General features: G+C 38.9%; 1 protein-coding gene across 1 annotated transcript in view; it reads right to left on the bottom strand.

Moving 5' to 3' along the window:
• Positions 1 to 1,335: 1,335 nt before the first annotated feature.
• SLC25A27 (solute carrier family 25, member 27) overlaps positions 1,336 to 14,393 on the bottom strand; it is a 51,313-nt gene continuing 38,255 nt past the window's right edge. The window contains exons 7-9 of the mRNA XM_006860528.1: positions 12,802 to 12,894; positions 11,905 to 12,007; positions 1,336 to 1,931 (exon numbers count right to left, since the gene is read on the bottom strand). Of these exons, the coding sequence (XP_006860590.1) occupies positions 1,860 to 1,931; positions 11,905 to 12,007; positions 12,802 to 12,894 (268 nt within the window). The 3' untranslated portion in view covers positions 1,336 to 1,859. The remainder of the gene's footprint in view (positions 1,932 to 11,904; positions 12,008 to 12,801; positions 12,895 to 14,393) is intronic.

The raw sequence follows: 14,393 nt of genomic DNA, 5'->3' as shown, positions 1-14,393 counted from the left end.
GTCTCTCATACTTTGGACATACTGTCAGAAGGGACCAGTTGCTAGAGAAGGATATCATGTTTGGTAAGGTGGAGGGTCAGAGAAAAAGAGGAAGACCCTCAGTGAGATGGACTGACAGAGTGGCAGCATCAATAGGCTCAAGCATGGCAACAATTGTGAGGTTGGCCCAGGATCAGGTAGTGTCTCGTTCTGTTGTACACGGGATTGCTATGAGTTGTACCAACTCGATGGTACCTAACAACAACAAAGATTATAAAACATAAAAAAGAAAAGTTTCCCAAAGTTGGTTCCAATGCAAATACCTGGGAATTTAAGTACATAATACATTTTAAATATGTTGAATAACATAATTCATATAGACTGAAGAATACAATGGGAAAGTACACTGCCTAAAGATTTTAAGATTTTAACTCATCATTTTGCAGGTAGAAAAAAACAAGAATCCTCTGCATATTACTTAGTACATCATGGTATAATTTAAAGTATATTATGTTCCACATTCCTAAAATGGCAGTAATTATTGTATAATAGTGCAATCACAGAGCACTTGTAAACATTTTTCTGTTCAATAACATCAGTACCTATCACAACAGACATTGGTTAGCTGTAAGGTGTTTCTCAGATCTGAGTTTTCTAAGTTTTGCTGTTTTATTGGTCACAACCACTATCCCATCCAAAGACGTCTACTGCTTGGGACTAGAGGAACAGGTGGTGTGTAGCTGGATTTGAAGAAATCTTTCACTTTTTGAAATGGAAAGGGGGATGTGGTTCAATGATTGGAAGCATAGCTGTATGCCACAGACAATTCTACTGAGCACTGTTTAGGTTAGGACACTCCGTTAAACTGCATGAGATTCTGGCCAGAGGAGTCTTTAGTATGACAGCTGCATTCTTTCTCTTAGGCCCTTCATGTTAGAGAAGGGAAATAAGGAAAGATGCATACCAGAGTTGGTTGACATTATATTAGCCTTTGTTAAAAAAATACCACTAAAAGCCTGATGGTTACAGAGTGGCGTTATAAAAAAACAGACCTATACAGCTGAATCTTAAATAAATTACAATTCTTATACATTGAGATTCTTGAGAGCTAGTGACAAATCCAAGTAATGATAGGCTATATAACAAGGCAAGTAAATGCCCTTCTGTCTTTTCATCAGCATTTATAGTCTGTGACTTCCAGGGGAAGTCCTTAGATGTGCTGTTGAGTGCTAACCAATGAACACAGATCTAATGATGGGGCACTGGCAGAAAGTAGCTTCTTAACTCGAAATCCAAACTTCATTTCAACTTTATTTTTTGCATCCTCCTGGCAAGAAAAGATACATCACCTTCCTTCAACACTAGAGAAACTCAAAATGTTAATTCCCAAAGTTTCATTCACCGCCCTTTAAGTTACAAGATGTGCACTTTAACAACAGGAACATGAGTCATTCAATTGTAAATACGAACCTAACAGGTTAAATATGTTTCTTAAATACTACGCATGTAATCTTCCACATCCCTATGGTCTGCTTCAGGTCTGAGATGCTGCTTCCATTCTTTTTATAAGGCTCTTCAGTACAGAATAGCATCTCAAAGGTCAGACCTTGAAGATGAAAGTGGCCAGATTTGTATTTTATTTCAGAAAAGGCTAGGCTGGGTCTCATTGAGTGGCCTTGTGAATCTGACCAGATAGTTAAAAAGAGGAATCAAAGAGATATTGGATCTCCAGAGAAAAACAAAGTGCTGCCCCCTATAAATCACAGTCTTTGTGGAATAAAGTCTTCCTAAAGAGGTAGAAATCATAGGAGGTGTGTGTTGCCGATGTCCACTTTTCAATGATACTGAATACTGTGTTACTGGTCTGAATCTTTAAGGACTTAAAATGGGTTGACTCCACTCATCTCTCGGATTTTTTCATAAGTAAGCCAAAACACCAGTGACCAGGGAGTCTGAAAGATTAACAAAAAAAAGTTAGTGCATATTTCAAAGCAATTACTAATGTAAATATACATTTGTAGTGGTGGTGGTGGTTACGTGCTGTGGAGTTGGTTCTGACTCATAACAACCCTATATAGGGTTTCCAAGGCTGTAAATCTTTAGGCAACAGAAAACCTCATCTTTCTTCCAGAAACAGTTGGCAGTTATGAACTTCTGACCTTGAGGTTAGCAGCCGTACTTGTAACCACTATGCTACCAGAGTTTCATACACACACACAAATACATGTGCACATATATGTTATTAAGTGCTGTTGAGTCAGTTCTGACCTATAACAACCCTATATAAGGTATCCTAGGAGCGGCTGATGAGCTTGAATCGCTGACCTCGTGGTTCAAACAGACTTTGCAATCTAGCACATTAACCCACAGCATCACACCAGGATTCCAATGTTGTTGTTAAGTGCCATCACATTGTTTCCAATTCATAGCTACCCTGTATAGGGGTTCCTGTGGGTTTGAACCACCAACTCACAGTTCAAATCAATCTTGTTCTCTAGTGCTTATCCTACAGTGCCAGACCAGGACTCCATGCATATATTCACATAGATATATGTACATATATATCTATGTAGGTTTCAGCTGAAATTCCAGATGAAGACAGTCTAGGAAGAAGACAGACTTCTGAATATTTAGTCACTAAAAATCTATGAATAACACTGGAACACTGTCAGCACCAGAATACTGAATATTGAAACATGATGAAGAGCACCAGAATATTGTCAGATATAGTGCTGTAAAATGAGCCTTTCAGGTTGGAAGGCACTCAAAATACAACAGGGGAAGAGCTGCCTCCTCAAAGTAGAGTTGACCATAATGATGTGAATGGAGTGAAGTCTTTAGGATCTTTATTTGGTGATGGGGTACAACTTAAAATGAAGAGAAACAGCTTTAAACATCCATTAATAATCAGAACATGGAATGTACAAAGTATGAATCTAGGAAAATGTGAAATTGTCAAAAATGAAATGGAACTTATAAACATCAATATCTTAGGCATTAGTGAGCTGAAATGGACTGGTAATGGCCATTTTGAATCTGACAATCACATGGTTTACTGTGCTAGGAATGACATTGTAGAGAAATAGCATCGCATTAATCATGTAAAAGAACATAACAAGATCTGTCTTGAAGTACAATGTTGTCTGTGATAGGATAATATCCATATGTCTACAAGGAAGACCAATTAATACCACTACTATTCAAATTACACACCAACCACTAAAGCCAGTGATGATGAAATTGAAGACTTCTTCCAACTTCTTCAGTCTGAAATTGATCAAACATGCAATCAACATGTGTTAATAATTACTGGTAATTGGAATGTAAAGGTTGGAAACAAACAGAAAGTCTCAGTAGTTGGAAAATAATGGCCTTGCTGATAGAAATAATGCTGGAGATTGCATGATAGAATTTTGCAAGACCAATGACTTCTTCATTGCGAATACCTCTTTTAAACAACGTAAAAGATGATTATACACATGGACCTCACCAGATGGACTATACAGAAATCAAATTGACTACATCTGTGGAAAGAGATGGTGTTAAAAGCTCCTTGTCATCAGCCAAAACATGATCAGGAGTAGATTGTGGAACAGACCATCAATTGCTCATATGCAAGTTCAGGCTGAAGCTGAAGAAAATTAAAATGAGTCCTTGAGAGCCAAAATATGATCTTGAACATCTCCCACCTGAATTTAGAGATCATCTGAAGACCAGATTTGATGCATTAGACACTAAAGACCAAATACCAGAAGAGTTGTGGAATGACATCAAGAACATCATACAGGAAGTAAGCAAAAGGTCATTGAGAAGACAAGAGAGAAGAAAAAGACCCCAATGGATGTCAGAAGAGACTCTGAAATTTGCTCTCCAGCATAGAGATGCTAAAGCAAATGGAAGAAATGAGGAGAGGTAAAAGAGCTGAATAGAAAATATCGTAGAGAAATTTGAGAAGACAAGGTCAAATATTATAACAAAATGTTCAAAGACCTGTAGCTATGATACCAAAAGGGAAGAACACACTAAGCATTTCTCAAGCTGAGGGAACTGAAGAAAAAAAATTCAAGCCTAGCTTGCAATATATTTAATGCTCTGGATTTCAAGGTTTGTTTGAACTGCAAGATTGGTGGTTCAAGCTCACCAGTTGCTCCTTGGAAACCATATACAGAGCCACTATGAGTTGGAACCAACTCAATGCAATTAACAACAACATGGGCAAAATATTGAATGATGCAGAAAGCATCAAAAGAAGATAGAAGGAATACACAGAGTGACTATACCAAAAATAAATGGTTGATATTCAACCATTTCAAGAGGTAGCATATTACCAAGAGTCAATGATACTGAAAAAGTCCAAGGTAAACTGAAGACATTTTCAAAGGACAAGGTACCAGGAAGAGATGGAATACAAATTGAAATCTTTCAGCAAACTGATGCAGCACTGGGAGGTGCTCACTCATCTATTCCAAGAAATTTGGAAGACAGCTACGTAGCCAACTTATTGCAAGAGGTCCATATTTGTGCCCAGTCCAAAGAGGTGACCCTGCAGAATGCAAAAATCATTGGAAAATATTATTAATATCACATGCAAGTAACATTTTGCTAAAGATGATGCAGAAATTACTGCAACCATACTTTGACAGAAAACTTTGAGAGGTTCAAGCCAGATTCAGAAGAGGATGTGGAATGAGGAATATCATTGCTGACATTAGATGGATTTTGACTGAAGGTAGAGGATACCAGAAAGATATTTCCCTGTGCTTCATTGACTACACAAAGGCTTTTGACTGTATGGATCCTAACAAGCAATGGACAATATTGTGGAGAATGTATATTCTGCAACACTTAATTCGTGAGGAACCTGTATATAGACCAAGAGGCAGATGTTTGAACATCAAATGGTTTAAAATGAGGAAAGGTGTGAGCCAGGGCTTTATGCTTCCACCTATACTTATTCAATCTGTATGCTGAGCAAATAATCTGAGAAGCTGTATTATATGAAGACAAACGTGGCATTAGGATTAAAGGAAGACTCATTAACAACTGTGATATGCAGATGATATAATTTTGCTTGCTGAAAGCCAAGAGGACTTAAAATACTTACTGATGAAAAGCAAAGCCTTCTGTATGGGTTGCAGTTCAATGACAGAAAATGAAAATCCTCACCACTGGTGCTGTGGAATAAAGCACTGGACCACAAGGTTGGTTTGAACAACATTGTTGGTGGTTCAAACTCACCAGCCACTCCTTGGAAACTCTATACAGGGTCACTATAAATCAGAACCAACTCGTCAGCATTTGAAAACCACAACAACATATGAATGGAAGATTGAAGTTGTCAAAGACTTCATTTTGCTCAGATCAGCCATCAACACTCATGGAAGCAGTTGGCAAGAAATCAAACGATGTATTACATTAGGCAAATCTGCCACACAAGACTTCTTTAAATTGTTCAACAACAGATATGCCAGGTATGCCTGGCCCAAACCATAGTATTTCCAATCACTTCATATGAATGTGACAGCTGGACAGTGAATAGGGGAGACCGTAGAAGAATTGATGCATTTGAGTTATGATGATGGAGGAGAATATTAAAAGTACCATGAATTGCCAAAAGAACAAACCAATCTGTGTTGGAGGAAGTATAGCTACAATGCGCCTTGGAAGCCAGGACGATCAGACTGTCTCTCATACTTTGGGCTTACTATCAGGAAGGATCAGTTCCTGGAGAAGGATATTATGTTTGGTAAAGTGGAGGGTCAGAAAAAAAGAGGAAGACCCCTAACAAGATGGATTGGCACAGTTGCAATAGCAATGGGTTCAACCACAGCAACGATTGTGAATCTGGCACAGGACCCGGCAGTGTTCCGTTCTGTTGTGATTAGGGTCGTTATGAGCCGGTACTGACTCGATGGCCCCTAACAGCAGCATGTGTGTATATATACACATCACCTTCAGGTAACAGTCATTTTTAATCCATTTATGCTGAAACCAATATTATGATATTTCAAACATAAAGAATTCACAATTTGCAAAGCATTTTCACATTGGGTTTCTCATAAATTCCTCTAAACAGAAATTTTAACATCTCTATTTTACAGAAGAGGACACTGAGGCTTATTGCTAAATGACAATTTGCATACTGTGAGGGAGAACAACTGTTTCTGGTTTCCATTGTAGTTTGCTGTCTACTGAATCATATTGATTCAAGGGCAAGGATTCAGGAAGTATGGATAGACTAGACTGGGGTCCTCTGCATGTAGTTCATACCTGGAGCATGACAATGAGGCACTTAAAATCTTGAAACTGAGGAAGATGAAAGGTTATCCTTTGGGTATTAGGTCATAAAGCCAACAATTGATGTATCACAATAAAGGACATTAAAATTGACATTTAGTAGAGAAAGAGTTTTCACGTCAGAAAAACTTGCCTTTAACTGGAATGGAGGTGTAACTATACCTGAAGAGATTATAAGGGGATAAGATTTCTTCAACAAGAAATCAGTGCCATCCTTTTAATTCCAACACTAAATGACCTTATAGGAAAAAGTAGAACTGCTCCTTATAATTTCTAAGACTGTAAAACCTCACAGGAACAGACAGCCTCATCTTTCTCCCATGGAGTGGCTGGTGGGCTTGAACCATTTGATCTTGTAATTAGCAATCCAACGCTTAACCTAGTCCACCACTAAGGCTCCGATTACAGAAGATGGTGGTGGTGGTTATGTGCCGTGGAGTCAGAACCTACTCATAGCGACCCTGTACAGGGCTTCTGAGGCTGTAAATCTTTACAGGAGCAGAAAGTCTCATCTTTCTCCCGTGGAACAGCTGGTAGTTTCGAACTGCTGACCTTAAGGTTCACAGCCTGATTCATAACCACTACACTACCAGAGCTCCTACAGAAGATAGAAAGTCTAAAAATTAAAGGAGGAAATTGCAGAGTAAACATTAGAAATCACCATCAGAAAAAGTGCCTATTATAGAATGCATGTTTGATTCAGTGCATAGGCTTGGGATAGAGTTTAGCTGGGTTTTGAATAGAAATTCAGGCAGGAAGCAGGGAGAGTATCATCTAATCAAAGATCACAGGCAGTATATCAACAGGCTATACTGATCCTGTGTGCTGGAGCACTATTTCCTTGTTGATGTTCTTGTTGAAATAGGTGTGACTAGTGTAAATAAAGGAGCTCTGGTAGCGTAGTAGTTACGAATCAGGCTGCGAACTGCAAGGTCAGCAGTTCGAAACTACAAGCTGCTCCGTGGGAGAAAGATGAGGCATTCTGTTCCTGTAAAGATTAACAGTCTTGGAAACCCTATGCAGGGTCGCTATGAGTCGGAACCGACTCCATGGCACATAACAACAACAACATGTAGAGAATCCAACAGTATATAATCCATGTTGTCTCCTTTGGCCTGCCTGCTGTTCTAACTGCTGGGAGAAAGCAGAATACTTCCTCATACCTTTTATTCTTAATACATTTATAAATAGATTGTTCTTGTGATTCCAAGTCCAGCAAACAACCTTCTGACTGTAACTTGGCTTAGTGTCTGGTTCCCTTGCCAAGTTGAGTTTTTCAGTGTGAATGAACAAAATGTTCTGGTTTGACTATCAGTTTCAGTGAGTTCAGCTAAGGTGAAATCTGTATTTGCAAGGCTGATTTATTTGGATGCACTAAGTTAGGTTTCTAAGTTCAGTGCCACCAGGCTTTGTGGTAAATCAACAAAGACATGCTACCCTGGTGATCCAGCCTATCTTTGGCAATACTTCACCTTCACCATGCATTGTCTCTTTACTTTGAAAACTTCTATAACTAGCTTCAGACCCTTGAGCAATTCAGTGTATTATTTTAGTTTGGAGAATGGGGTTTACAGGCAAAGAGACTTGCAGTCCGTCAATTCCCAGGTTTGCCATGTTCTAGTTACATGCCTTTGAGCAAGTGTATTAACTCTTTAAGCCATGATCTCATCATCTCAAAAATGAGGCTAACAGGATAGCGTCACCTGCTTTAATAGATTTTTGTAAGATTTTGTAAATGCTAATGTACGTTGTGTGTGGTGCTGTAGGTTAATGTGCCACTGCAAAGCCGTTTGAACTGTAAGGTCAGCAGTTCAAGCTCACCAGTTGCTCCTTGGAAACCCTATACAGAGTTGCAATGGGTTGGAATCGACTTGACGGCACTTAACAACAGCAACAACAATGTATATTAGACAAGCTGAGTATAGTGCTTGTCACCTATTACGTTTTACTTTGTTCTGTCTTTGTCATTTATACTTCCCAAGCCTCATATATAAAGGGAATAGATTAAATAATCCCAGCATTTGTGTGTACCTGGATATCCTCCCTGCCCCTCATTCCCTCCTGACCCTGATTTTATTTTCATCAGTGGTCTCACTCACCTTCTTGGCCTCTCACGCTAGAAACATACAGTCACATTACTCTCTTTCACTCACTTTCCACATATAATTGGCTATTAAATCCTGTTAAGTCAACCATATTGTTGTTGTTAAGTGCTGTCGAGTTGGTTCTGATTCATAGAGACTCTATGTAGGTGAGCTTGAACCGCCAACCAACACCATTAATGTTCCTATATTCTATCTTCTCTTCATTTCTACTGGAGCTGTAGGGTAAGCACTGGCTTGGTAACCACAAGGTCAGTGGTTTAAATCCACCATATACGGGGTCGTTATGAGTCGGAATTGACTCAATGACACTTAACAACAACATCTGTGTTCCCACAATATTTTGTTCATGCTGTTGGCAGACCACATAATGTCACTGTTGAGTCTGCTCTGACTCACAATGACACTATGTACAACAGAATGAAACACTGCCGGTCCTGCACCTTCTTCAGGGTTGATAGTATGTATGCCAAACTGATAGAACTGGTAATGCACTAATACAGCCTACTTGTTAAGACTATGTCCTTTGGAGTCAGACAGACTGAGTCTGATGCTCTGACTCCATTATTTAATAATGGACTCAATGGCAGTGATTTTGTTTTTTTATGACCTGGCTAGATTATGTAGACTTTGTAAGCTTTTGTATCTTCTTGTATAAAAGAAGCATATAATACTAATCGATTGCACAAGTCCTGGTGTGGTGCTGTGGGTTAATGCACCAGACTGCAAGGCTATTTGAACGGCAAGGTTGGCAGTTTAAGCTCACCAGCTGCTCCTCGGAAACTCTATACAGGGTCACTATGGGTCGGACTCGACTCGACGGCACTTCACAACAATACCATTGCACAAGTAGTTGGGAGAAGCCAATGTGTTACGCCATGTTTAGTCAGTCAATTGTTGGCCATATACCAAGTGATTTACTAATATTAATTTTGTCATTTCAGTGACTTACCTAGTTACACATTTATCATTACATTGCATTATAAACTCCTCTAGTGCAAAGACTCCATCTTATTCCTTACAATTACTAGCACCTATAAAAGTGTCTGGAGTCTTGGTGTGGTGCTGTAGGATAAGCACTGGAATGCTATTCACAAGGTCAGTGGATCAAAAACCCAATATAGTCAGTATGAGTCAGAAACAAGGGCATTTAATGACATAATAGTGTCTAAGGAGCCCTGATGACACTTTGGGTTGGGCTTTGGGCTACAAGGTCAGTGGTTCAAACCCCCCAATTGCTCTGTGGTCGAAAGAGGAGGCTTTCTGCTCCCATAAAGATTTACAGTCTCAGAAGTCCTGTATAGGGTAGGGTCACTATGAATCAGAATGTACTCGATGGCAGCGCTTTGGTTTGGGCGGCTTGGCTATAATTGTGTCTGGTTAATGCAGCCTAAATAAAATAGTTCCTTTCCAGTAAGAAGCATCCACAGTTTTGACGTAATTTCAAGGGGTAATCAAGACCACCCAAAATATGTTTTTTAAAAATATATGGTATACAGTTGTATCAAATACTGCTAAGTGCTTTGACTATTAATTTCATTTTATTAAAGAGACACTTACTATTCCTTGAAGACCTAGTTTGGCACTGTAGGATAAGCACACGACCCCAAGGTCGGTGGTACAAACTCTCTAGTTGCTCCCTGGAAACCCTATACAGGGTCACTGTGAGTTGGAACCAACTTGATGGCACTTAGCAACAACAACTCTTCCTTGGCAGTATCATTTATTTCCTTTGCTTTAGTTAGCATCTCTACATAGATAATGTAAAGATCTAAATGATCTTTATTGGATTACTTCCCAAGAGCCAGACCTAGTATTAAGATAGTTGTCTGTAGTTCTATTTGGACTAACTCGTAGCGCCACACCAGGACTCCAAGATAGTTTGTCTAGACAGTTCTATTTGGACTTTCTAACACAGCTAAAACATAACTTGTTTTTTTACCCCAAAATCTTCCTTGCAAATGATGATCATCATTTTTTCTTGGCAGAAATCTGGGAGTAAGGCTGACTTCCTCTTCTCCAATCATTCCTCCAGCCCCATCCAATCAGTCAGATTCCTATCTCTTTTAAACTTCCTAAATAGTTTTCTAAATCCATTTTCTTCTCTCCCTAATGTCAATGTCATAGTCTAGCTCAAGCTCCACTCTCTCTTAACTACGTACGACTCCTGCCCTTTTGCCAATCGACAAGGCAACTAGAATCAATTTTCCAAAAATACAGATTTATCAAGTCAGTGTCCTGTTTAAAATTCTCCAGCAGTACTCCACCACTGTTTGACTTGTATGGCCCTCCATGACTGGGTCTCTGCCTCATCCTGTGCCTCTGTCCTCCACGGTCTGGGCATCAGGCTGTGGGGTGCTCTCTGGTTCCTTGAGCTATTCATGCCTTATCTGTCTCCTTCATCCCTCCACTTACCTGGCAAGTCCTATTCATTTTTCAAATCTTAGTTCAAACGTCCATTCTCTGAGGAGGCCTTCATCTTTTAGCCCATGCTCTACTTAAACCAGCTACCGCTGTGTTGGTTCTGACTCATAGTGACCTTGTTGGTTAATGCTGTCAAGTTGGTTCTGACTCACAGAGTAACCCTGTATTGGGTTTGACTGGTGGGTGTGAACCTCAGACCTGCAGTTAGCAGTCTAGTGCTGATCCTACAGCGCCACACTAGGACTCCACAGTGACCATCCTGCTCTATATTTCCATAGAACCACGCATTTATTTCCACAAGACTCACACTGAGGATTCCTCCTCAAAGTTTCTATTCAACCCAAACTATAATATGCTTCTGTGTTAGGGCAGGGCTAAGTCTATCTTGCTCACCTCAAAGCCAACCTTTTATAGCACTTTGCCTGGAGTAGGTGCTCAATTAATACTATTCTATTTTGGTAATATTTCATTGTTTGGAGATTTAAACCCAAAACTCATCCATTCCTTTAAATATTCTCTAACTTATGAAAGACTAAATTACTTTGTTTGTATATTTTCTGTTAGTTAATCATCAAGTCTGTCTAATTCTACATCTTAGTTCACTTCACATCTAAACCAAATATAAATGATGTAATGATTCCTTACTGATCAGAGTTCTGTGGTAACAAGGATTAATGGATAGTGTAATTTCTGTCATCAAAGTAATAAATTATGTTTTAAAACATTAAAAAATTTCATACGAAGGGTCTCTAGTATCAAAGTAACAAATCTATAACTTGTTCCAAACTACTATATTGTAGCTAAGTAGACTACTAAAGGTTTTACCTTGCAGAAAATCGATTCATATCTTTATAACAACAGAATGTCAGCCTATTAATTTATAGATGTAATTAAATTAGTTTACGTTAATCTACCACACAGGTAATATCATTTTGAGAAGTAGAAAAGGAAATCAAAAGAGGTTTTTTTAAAAGAATGAACCTTAATTTGGTGCAGAGTCATTGCAAACACTGAAAGGAAAAGGGGAATATATTCACAAATGAACAATAATTTAAATACAATAACTTAAATACAAAGGAAGAGGGGAAAAGGCTAACTTTACCATTCGCAGCCAAGATGGTAAAAAGCCTTTATAGAGACTCATGAATCCTTCACCTTTAACTGCCTGAATCAAGCAATCAGTAGATGATTTATACAAAAGTCCCCTAAAAGGAAAATAAGACAATTTTGTTAAATCCCTTCTTTGTAAACAGACAAATAAAATAAATATAACCTAACTATGTAATTTTTCCCACATAAAACCATCAAGGGCTCATTCCCTAGTTATTAGACTTAGCTCACGCGTCTCCATCTCACGCGTACTATAACTAAGCCTAGTCCTTCAGTCCACTCCATACAGTTTAATCAAATTGCATAAAATGACATAATAATTTAAAAGGAATCTATAGTCTAACTACATTCTCATAAATTAAATATTTTCTGCTAATCTGAACAAATAATATCTGTGGTTCATATAGATTATTGCTTTTTGAGGTTAGCGATATCTTCATAGCTGACTCTTCTCAGCCATCTCATCCTTGGTCCTTTTCTTGAAGTTCACTCCACCTCATCTCTTCCAGAAAGAACATGTTGTTAAGTATCAAATCAAATTCTCCTTGTTACCTATAGATGATACATTTCTGAAGAAAATGCTCTGCAAAGTCACAGCAGAGTACTCTTTCAAAAACTCCTTGAAAACAATAAAGTCACAGTGAATAACTTATGTGTAAATAATTATTGTAAATTATAATTCATTTTCCCAAATGCATCATGCATTTTCAAAAGACAAAAGAGCAGGTAATTGCATTAAAAAAAACAGACAAAAAAAACCAAAAACTTCCTGGTTGGACATGTTAATGCAAAAACGTATTTCCATCAAGAATAAACACATAAACAATCTTTGAAGGACAACGTTATTATAAGCATTCGAGCACATGGATACTGAAGACTTTCTATTTACCTTCCTTGTTTATCTCTTGGTTGATTCATTATTCGGCTTTTGATGACATCAGCTGGTGTTCCCAGAATAGAAGCTACCAGTCCAGAACATAAACTACAGACAAAGAAGTAAAACGGATAGATAATATGTGACAATTTCTAAAATTTAAGGAAGAGGATTTGAAATTTAGGAAGAATGGAATACTACATATTGTATTTCACCAGTTTCCACAATAACACTCTTTTACCTTAAAATTAATGCGAAATTAATTTATTTGAGATGTAGACAAAATTAAAAAAAATGTCAGTATGCCAAATATGCCTAGAGCAGCTGCTGGTGACAGGTTGTTAACAAGACAGATAAGACGCTGCCTTCAGGGAGCTTACACTTTAGTTAGGGGGAGACAGAGAATGACAATTTTAGGCGTTAATGAATGCTCTGAAGAAAATAAAATGGGGTCATGTAATAGAGTAACTAGGTTAAAACCTGGTGTCAGTGAGTTGATGCCGACTCACAGTAAGTAACTCTATGTTGTTGGTAAGTGCCATCAAGTTGATTCCAACCCATAGCGACCCTGTATTGGGTTTCCGAGGAGCAGCTGGTGAGTTTGAACCGCCGACCTTGCAGTTCAAATGACTTTGCAGTCTGGAGCATTATCCCACAGTGCCACACCAGGACTCCTCCCAGTAACCCTATGGTGTTGTTAAGTGCTATCGATTTGGTTCTGACCCTGTAAAGGGTTTCTGAGGAGTGTCTGGTGAGCTTGAACAACAAGTTTGCGGTTCAAACTGACATTGCAGTCCAGTGTATTGACTCATAGTGCCACACCAGGACTCCAGTGACCCGATTGGTTTGGGTTGGTTATGTGCCATGGAGTCAGTTCCGATTCATAGTGACCCTGTATATGATATCCGAGGCTGTAAATCTTTACAGGAGCAGAAAGCCTCATCTTTCTCCCATGGAACAGCTGGTAGTTTCAAACTGCTGACCTCAAAATTAGCAGCCCAACTCATAACCACTATATTAGTAGAGCTCCTTCCAGTGACTTCATAGGGCAGAGTGAAACTGCTGTAAATCTTCATGGAAACAAACGGCCTCATCTTTCTTCTGCAGAGTGGCTGGTAGGTTTGGCCCACCAACTGTTTGCTTAGCAGCCCAATACTAGGTACCAGGCAGTTGGGGAAAGGCTTTCAGGGTGACAACAGAGCTGAGTCCTGAATACTAACAGGAGTGTTCATGTGAAGACCTGGAGGAAGAGAGCTGTAAGCAGAAGGAGGAAAGATGCACAAAGTCCTCGAGCTAAGAAAACTCTTGATGTTTCTAAGAGACCAAAAGCAGCCCACATGGCTCCAACATGGCAGAGGCGGGTAAAAATCCAGACAGAGGAAAGACTGCAGAAGCAGGCAAGGATCAGCACATGAAGCCTACTTGAGTTTAATCTTATTCTGATGTGAGGGAAGTTACTGAGAGGATTTTAAATAGGCTCCTCACACAATTTGGTTAGTATTTGAAAAGCAAATTTATTCCGACCACAGTTGAAGTTTCAGTTCACTAAAAGCGATTCCATTTGAATATAACATCTTTGCCTGTTTCTCTCCACCCATAAACAATAA

The sequence above is a fragment of the Chrysochloris asiatica genome, unplaced genomic scaffold, assembly GCF_000296735.1.
Source record: "Chrysochloris asiatica unplaced genomic scaffold, ChrAsi1.0 scaffold00038, whole genome shotgun sequence".
Taxonomy (NCBI): Eukaryota; Metazoa; Chordata; class Mammalia; order Afrosoricida; family Chrysochloridae; genus Chrysochloris; species Chrysochloris asiatica.
The sequence above is the reverse complement of the archived record's forward strand: the minus strand, read 5'-3'. Positions and strand labels throughout refer to the sequence as shown.